The sequence below is a fragment of the Nicotiana tomentosiformis genome, chromosome 9 (assembly GCF_000390325.3).
Source record: "Nicotiana tomentosiformis chromosome 9, ASM39032v3, whole genome shotgun sequence".
Classification (NCBI taxonomy): Eukaryota; Viridiplantae; Streptophyta; class Magnoliopsida; order Solanales; family Solanaceae; genus Nicotiana; species Nicotiana tomentosiformis.
In genome coordinates this window covers 29,408,279-29,417,313 of record NC_090820.1, presented here as the reverse complement: position 1 = coordinate 29,417,313, position 9,035 = coordinate 29,408,279, and the positions used below count along the sequence as shown (strand labels likewise).

The 9,035-nt window shown below is 35.6% G+C and overlaps 1 protein-coding gene across 1 annotated transcript; it reads left to right on the top strand.

Annotated features, from left to right (window-relative positions):
- The first annotated feature begins 2,414 nt into the window (after window positions 1-2,414).
- On the top strand, window positions 2,415-3,878 carry LOC104091661 (RING-H2 finger protein ATL2-like). The gene has a single exon (XM_009597042.4). It carries the CDS (start codon window positions 2,640-2,642, stop codon window positions 3,546-3,548), a length of 909 nt encoding a protein of 302 aa, XP_009595337.1. The 5' UTR covers window positions 2,415-2,639; the 3' UTR covers window positions 3,549-3,878.
- The last annotated feature ends 5,157 nt before the right edge of the window (window positions 3,879-9,035 follow it).

Genomic DNA, 9,035 nt, shown 5'->3' with positions numbered 1-9,035 from the left:
TTGCTTTTCTATTTGAGATTTGATATTTCTTAGATGTGCAAAACAAGTGTGAATTACTTAAGAATTTGAAATATATAAGAAGACATCCTTCTATCAAAAAGGATTACGGACAAAGTAAAACTTTAGAGTGGTTAAGTTAACATTTAGGTAAAAATATTGCCCGCTCTGACATTATCTTTGGGATTTCACGATTTTGTATGCCTGAGTTTTAACTCAAAAGAAGATTTGCAGTTGGATTCTTACATTGACTTATATAGCCTTTTATTTTTTCCTCCCAATCCGTTATGTTGTGGGATTCGCCAAAAATTAAATCAGCTTTTTTTTTTTTCAGTGTTTGATAAAGTTAAAAAATACTTAAAATAAGTTAAAATCTGCTTAAAACAAGTCAAAAATAATAAGCCAGACAACCCCAACTTATTACTTTTTGGCTTAAAAATTATTTCTGCTGAAAGGGTAGTGTTACTTTCAGAATGTTGTTTATAAATTTCTCTCCATTTATGGAGAAGATTAAAATTTGAAAAGGTTATGGACAAAAAGTTTTAAAGTTCAAATTCTATCTATGTCCTACATTTTAAGGGTGCACCTTACACAGGTTAGCGTGCGAATAGTTTCAATATTTTTCCTATTACTTGATTTGAAAACCTAAAATCATTAATAAGGCTTTCTTTTTATACACACTAAATAAGACTCTCCACTAGAAGTTTTTATTCCATTTTAAATTTTAAAACTCTCGCAAGTTCATTTCTTAATTTTAGAATCTTATAGTTATTCTTCGAGATGTCCAATGATAATAAATATTTAAGGAAAGTATCTTAAAAAAAATCATTTATAAATTACGCAACAGTGTTACAACCCCTATAGGACATGACGAAATAATAGTTTTGAGGTATCCTTAAATAAAATATGCAAGCTTGCTAGCAATAATAAGTATGTCATGCATTTCACAAGTGAAGCATCAATGAACCACACGCTATATATGGTTTTCTTCAAGTGCAAAATTGAACACAATAATAGGAATAACTATCATATAATATGAGTATATTTTTCTTAATTTATTGGGAATATTTTAGAATCTCTAGATACGAGTACATGTTATTATGAATCACTTACTTTGGTTGTTGGCGCACAGAGGCAAATTCAAGATTTTGGAAAGATGGGTGCACTATTACAAACAAGTAAATCTATGATACAAAGTTTTACGGGTACAATCGTTAGTTCTTACTATTGCATCCTTCACACTTTTAGAATTATAAGTTCAAATTATTTTTTTTAATAATTATTTTTTTACCTCTATATCTTTGTTCATTGTGGAAAAATATTGGGATCAGTTGAACTCATTGACTATATGCTACATCATTCACTGCTACTAGCTAGTTTTAATATACATATTTCAGTTAATCATATAAGATTTTATGGAGACAAAAGAAGAATAGAAATTTCAATGCGTGAATTTTAAAATAATAAATCAAACAAAAAAGAAAGAAAAATAAAAATACTTGATTAATACGCAAAAAAAAAAAATGACACCAAAAATATCCATCCCTGGGCACCGATTTCTATAAAGAAAAAGAAAGAAAAACAACAAGATTGAAATAAGACTTGAACTCATAATCATACTTAGATATGTTCATCTAACAATCATCGCATCATATGATACTTTGAGCTTGTGTGTGCACACATGTATTTAGGTATTTTTTAAAAATAGTATAACATTACTATACAACAACAACAACAACCCAGTAAAATCTCACTAATGGGGTCTGGGGATGGTAGTGTGTACGCAGACCTTACCCCTACCACAAAGGAGTAGAGAGGTTGTTTCCGAAAGACCCTTGGCTCAAGAAAACAAAAAAACAAAAGGACAAAAGGAGACAATATTAGTATCACCACAACAATCATAGGAAAAATAGGAACACCATGAAATGCAGAAGAAAGATGCAAAGCAAAAGCGATAGCTAGTAAATAAGACATGCACTGAAAAACGAAGTAGTAAAACACAACATTATCACTAGCTATCTTAGACAAAAACCTTACCTGGCTAGTCCCACAATGGTACGAAGTAAGTCAAGATTCAACTACATCTTAACCTACAACTCTAATATTCGACCTCCGTATCTTCCTATCATTAGTATAACATTACTATATATTATTAAAAAAACGAAATATTATAGAACGAAGAGAGTAGTTACGTCCTTGTCATAAATGAAAATACATTAATGGAAACACCATAAAGATCTTTGAATTAACTAACCGGATCACTAAACGCAACTTTTAATCAGAAAACTTAACTACTCCATAATTCAACGAAACTAACAAACCTTTTCCATTTCATTTTCGTTGTAATTGACAAACATTCAACTGTGTACACGCGGGAAGATCCAAGGGCCTTTCAGTCATTTCACCAATCCCGCGTCAACAATGGCGTCTTATAGATTTCCAATATCACATTATTCTGCAACTCTCACTACTAAAACCACCATACCTAAACTCTCTCCTTTTCCACCGAAACCAACAAGAACTTTCCTTGTTCCTTCTCCCTCTTTATATATACATATTCACATCATCCCTTATCTCTTCGTTCTAATTCCATATATCCATTTTTCTGTGTGCTATCTTTTTCTACATATTTAATTTCTACAATGGATAACGATAACCCAAGTATGCTCCACGATCCGTTAATTGATTCATCCTCCAAAGGCTATGCATTAAGTGGAAAAATAATGCTAAGCGCTATTGTTGTCTTATTCACCGTTGTTGTTTTTATGGTGGGTCTTCATCTTTATGCTCGTTGGTACCTTCTCCGTCAGCGCCGCCATGAAATCCTCCGTCGCCGGAGAATCCACCACCGCCGTACTCATATTGTGTTCTACGTTGATAACCCTACTTCTGGTTTGTCTGATGCGAACCGGGGTTTAGAACCGTCGGTTCTTAACTCGCTACCGGCTTTTGTTTATTCATCGAAGACTCACCCTGAACAGCTTGAATGTGCGGTTTGTTTATCGGAATTTGAGGAGAATGAAAATGGCCGTGTTTTGCCCAAGTGTAATCACTCTTTTCATTTGGAGTGTATTGATATGTGGTTTCATTCTCATTCTACCTGCCCTCTCTGTCGGTCGCCGGTGGAACCAGCTACCGAACCGGACAACAACCGGGCTGAGGTAGCGGTGACGGTGAATGAAGCGGCTGAACCGGGTTCGAGTTCCGGTTTGTGCAACACGTGTCAGCACCAGGAGGGGCAGAATAGCAGTGTTAATACAACGTCGTTAGGTGGGCGGAGAAAAGGATTGGATCTTACGGGAGTGAGAATAGAGGTACCGAGGAACGAATTGGAAGACGATTTGGAAATGGGACTCAGATTGAGTTCACCGGCGAGTCAATCGAGATCACCGGCGGCTCGGTTATTGTCGTTGAAAAGAATACTAAGTATGAACAGGAAAACGCCCACCGGAGCTAGCTATTCACCTCGGGCCGGAACGAGTTGCGCTGCCGAGTTGGATTTAGAAAGCGGTGGAACTCAGTTCCAAACTCGGGCACAGACACCTAGGTGATAATTAAGAGGAATTTAAAAAATGTCACGCTGTTGGCGTGGTAAGAGGAAAATATTGATTTTTGCAAAGAAAAAAAGACAAGAAAGCAAGAATGACGGACTGTCAGAAAATGCATATGAATGTCTTATTACATGTGGCAATCTGATGTGGCACCTGATGTTGACGTGGCATGTGCTGAAATGAAGGGATGCCCTTTATTACGCAGTCATAGTTGACTTGGGCCTTGAATTTGGGGAATTATTTGACTTGTAGATATGTGTAGGATTAGAGATGTGCAACTTGTAAAGTATGACGTGCAAGAGTCAAATTACAAATGTGTTTATTGCTAAATTCGTTGATTTCTTTTTTGTTTTTTCTTATCTAAAGTATTTGAAACGTTACGCTACATTCCAAATTACCTTCTTTATTGGAGTTGTTCAAGGTGAAAATATCTATTGATGTTGGGTCTGGGGAGTGTAGGTATACGTAAATCTTACCCTTATTCTGGAATAGAGAGGTTGTTTCTGATATACCTTCGGCTCCTTCCTTACAAGAATTCACCATCTTACTCTTGGGGTGACTTGAACTCACAACCTTTTGGTTAGAAGTGGAGCGTGTTTATCACTAGAGTTAAAAGCCGAATGCAACTAAGCATCTCTTGAGAATATTTTTTAATTATTTTTGGCTTATTACTTTTTGTGGGCAAGTATGTTCACTTTTTGACAGGATGGTGTTGCTTCTATCTTCTTCTTTTTTTTTTGGAAGACCTATGCTCGTTATGGACAATTGGACATCCTAAGTACGAGATTTATAATCAAATGTTAATACGAAAAAAAGAAATTAATTTGTTAGTACTAATACTCACATCAAAAGAAGAAACGGAAGAAAAAAAAAGTTAAACGTGACCTGAGGTAGGAAGAACTCGCTAGTGGTATATCTGTTTTAAAAAAAAAAGCATCACTGACAGGAGCGGAGCTAGAACACGATCTACGGGTTCGGCCAAATCCAGTAGCTTTTGTCCTAATTTTTTATTTATCTCAAGAAATTCATCAAATATATACTAATTATTAATTTAAAACCCAGTAACTTAAATAAATTAGATTCTCAAACCCATAAACTTCAAATTGTTGTTCCGCCTCTGGTCACTTATATGCTTGAAAGTTTCTGTCGTATCTAGAGCTGCTTATCGGGCGGATTGGGCGGTTAATTACTCTTAACGGTTTGGCTTAACGGTTATCGGCTTTTAAATGTATTAATCCGCTAGCCACCCGATACGATATCGGGCGGATTGGTATCGGTTTAGCTCTTATCGGGCGGTTATTGGGCGGTTTATCGGCCTAATTCAATCTATATTGCATGTATTAATTGTTTGCTGATCGCCTAACATACAAATTCAGAATAGGAAATTATACATTGAGTCCAGACATACATGTCTGTTAACGCCTACATAAGAATGATGTAGTGTCATGTGTTGTAGAGTGAAAAAAGATGTGGCACAACACTGTTGTTCTTCTATTAAACATAGACAACATGCATTAGTTTTAAAAAACAAAAGCAGAGGTGAACCATAGACATCAACTTAAACAATCTTGTTGTAGGGTGGGAGAATAAGCTAAGCTAAGCCAAGCCTGGGATCCTCTGATGCATAGTACGTAAGGATTCTGATTATTTAGGAATTAGGCGTTAGAACTTAGAGATAGAGTACTGGAAGAAGTGGAAGGGTTTTTGATCTTTAATATATATATATATATATATATATTCTTAACGGGTTAACGGATTATCCGTTAAGAAAATTGAATAATCCGCCCCCAAACCGATAAGCCGTTAATAAAAAAAATTCAATTTGTTCCCCGTCCGTTAAACCGTTAAACCGATACCAATAAGCCATTAAGCTTTGGTTTCGATTCGATTTTCGGTTTCGGTTTGGTTTTGAACCCCCTAGTCGTATCCAATAATTGTATGTCGACTTAATAACACATTCACCTAAATAGAATGCAAGTGCAATTTTCAACTAATCCAAGCAATATAGGAATTTCGTGCATATGAAGTTCATTAGTATACTATATATTGCAAATTACTTGCTTCACTCTGAAGTGGATTTTATTAATTTAGTGTATTGCGAAATACTTACTCCATTTGGACTAAAATTTTAGACTAACTAGCTAAATACTCGTCGATTTCTTTTGATTATTTCTCTACTCGTCAATATTTCGTGCTTTAGATCTTCTTTTATCTAATTTAAGATACATTTTGATTTGTTTAAGCTAAGCTTTCTGACATTACTATGGAGGATAAGCATTAACGTGTTATACCTTCTGTTTTCACTTTTCATCACCAAATGCAGCACCAAAAAGGAATACTCCTGTTCTATTTCATTTATCAATTTTTTTTTTTCTAGGAGCTTTTACGTTTCTTTAGTATAAGCAGCATTATATTCTGAATTTAAACTAAATGGATTTTAAAATTTTTATTTTTAATATAGATTCAAAACTTAAATCTTCATACCATCCGAGGAGTGATCCCTCTCATACTTTCCCCTTTTTTAAGATAAGAAAGAAAACAATAAGCCTGTCAACATTGAAACTTTCGCATTTTGCTGCTATTAGGTAAGTAATACCGTATCCAAGAGTCCGCGCCTATATAGTGAGGGTGCGTTAAGCCGAGTTGATAAGCGAATACGGCTGACTTACTTTTCTTATGTTTGTGGAGGGAACCTCATATTTTTACAAATTTTCACAATACAGAAAATGATGGGTTCAACTGAATTTACTCCAAAAATTCTAAGTTCGTCTCTATATAAGCCGATTTATTGATAGGCAACATCCTATGAGGGAAACTTGAAACTCAGACTTAGAACTAATATATATACTGTCTGACTACAGTCACAAGTGATTTTTCATTTTTAAAATGTTATATTGATTGTACTGAAGCAAAACTAGTTGTAGAAGTATTAGATACTTGTACTAAGGTGCCTTAGAGGTTGTACTCTTATTTTAACTTAACTCAGGTTGTTAGAGTTGTAGTTAGTTGACCATAGTTAGAAAGTTAATTAGGTTACTGTATATAACCGACTATTTCCTTTCTTTGTATTCAGTTGAGTTCATTTTCGATACAAATGGAAGTGAGCTGAGCTCTCAATTCTCTCTCTGTGTGTTTCGTGATTTTAATTGCTTTCTTCTTCTCATCAGCTTAACATGGTATCAGAGCAGTAATTGAAATGATCTAGGGATTTTGCTTCCGATAGTTGGTAAGGAAATCGAGAGATTCTTCTTCAAAGCTCGCAGAATTTCTTCGATAAATCGTAAAATTGAAACCCTAATTTGGAGAGATGGTGAGTTCTGATGCCGGAACTTCGGTTTCAAGCATGATCGATCACAATCATCCACTTTACCTTCAGCCGTCAGATTCGCCAAGTGTAATTCAAACCGGAATTGTCCTTACAGGTATGGAGAATTATAGTATTTGGAGTAGAGCAATGAAATTAGCCTTAGAGTGTAAGAACAAATTAGGCTTTATAGATGGCTCTGTTTGGAGGGCAAATGGTGGATAAAGGACTTGAAAAATAGTGTGATCGATGTAATGCATTGGTCAGATCATGGATTATGAGTAATGTGAGCAAGGATTTGCTTAGTGGAGTGATGTTCCACACCGATGCACACGTTGTGTGGGATGATCTGAAAAAAGAGGTTTGATAAGGTGAATTTGTCTAGAGTTTATCATCTTCATAAGGAAATTGCAACAATGACACAAGGCGTTTCCTCTGTTTCGACCTACTATTCGAAAATGAAAGACTTATGGGATGTGATTGACTCTATTATGCCTATACCTCCTTGTTGTGATAAATCGAAGGATTTTGTAACTCACTTGAGGAGCCAAAGACTGTTACAATTCCTCATGGGATTTAATGATGGATACAGTCAGGCTTGAAGCCAATTTCTCATGATGTCTTACACCCTTTGTCAACCAAGCTTATGCACTAATTTTGCAAGATGAAAGTCAAAAACTAGTTGCAGGTAGAGCTTACAATTCAAATGAACATATGGAGCCAACTGCCCTTTTCACTGCAATGAATGGATTACAGAAGCAGAGAAAGTCATCTGTGTATTGTGAATTTTGCAACATGAAAGGACACACGAAGGATAGCTGTTTCAAGCTGATGCAATGTGAGTTTTGTCATATGAAGGGGCACCTCAAAGAGAACTGCTACAAGATCATAGGATATCCTGATGATTTCAAGGGAAAAAATAAGGCTAATGCAGTAGGAGGAAACTGGAGCAGTGGTGAAAGCACCATACCTCAGCACGCTGGAAACAGACCACAGGCACAAGCACCAAACTTTACACAAGAGCATTATCAACAAATCTTAAATATGCTGAGCAAATCTCCAATGACTGAACACAGTGCAAACATGGTAGGTATGGTTTCTTCAATCAATGAGGCTGACTTAAAATGGATAGTAGATACAGGGACAACAAATCACATAATTAGTGATAAAAATACTTTATGCAATGGTACAATGGTAGAAAATTCTGAAAATGTGCAACTCCCAAATGGAGAGGTTGCAGCCATAACTCAGATAGAGAATTATCAGTTAACTAGAGGTGATCTACTTGAGAATGTGTTGTGTGTGCTAGCATTTAAGTTCAACCTTTTGTCCGTTTCAAAGTTGACAAAGAGCTTGAACTATTATGCCACTTTCTTTCCTGACTTCTTCATATTTCAGGATCTCTTCACTAGGAAGGTGAAAGAGATAGGTAGAGAGGAAGAAGGTTTATATGTTCTACACTCTCGGAGGAAACGAAGTGTACAAGTTAGTAAGAGGTCTATGGCAGTGACAGAGATAATAGAAGCAGATACCTGGCATAAAAGGATGGGACATGTTCATATGTCTATATTGAGGAAGATTACTAAGTTTAGGAATAAAGTTAGTTTCAACATTGAGCATTTTGATGGATGTCCAATAGCTAGGCAGACTAGAATGCCATTTCCTACTAGTGATAATAAATCTATTGAAACTTTCAACTTGTTGCATATGGATATCTGGAGTCCTTATAAAGTGCCTACATACAATGGAATAAGGTATTTTCTTACAGTGGTTGATGATTTTTCTAGATGGACATGGGTGAACTTCATGCACCTAAAATCTGATGTAGTTACTATACTTAAAAACTTCCTTAGTTTGGTTCACACACATTTTGGAAAACAGGTTAAAACTTTCAGGTCGGATAATGGAACTGAAATTTTTAACCAGAATTGTGCAGAGCTAATCAATCAACATGGATCAATTCACCAAAGTTCATGTCCACACACACCACAATAAAATAGGGTGGTGGAGAGAAAACATAGAAACATCCTTGAAACTGCTCGAGCACTTAGATTTCAAGGTAATCTACCAATTAGATTCTAGGGAGATTGCATTGAGACTGCAGTTTACATTATCAATCGAGTATCATATTCAGTACTTGGAAATAAGATGCCATATAAGTTGCTTTATCACAAACAACCTTC

Coding starts and splice junctions, on each gene's coding strand:
- LOC104091661 (XM_009597042.4), top strand. CDS start 2,640: ATGGATAACGATAACCCAAGTATGCTCCACGATCCGTTAATTGATTCA.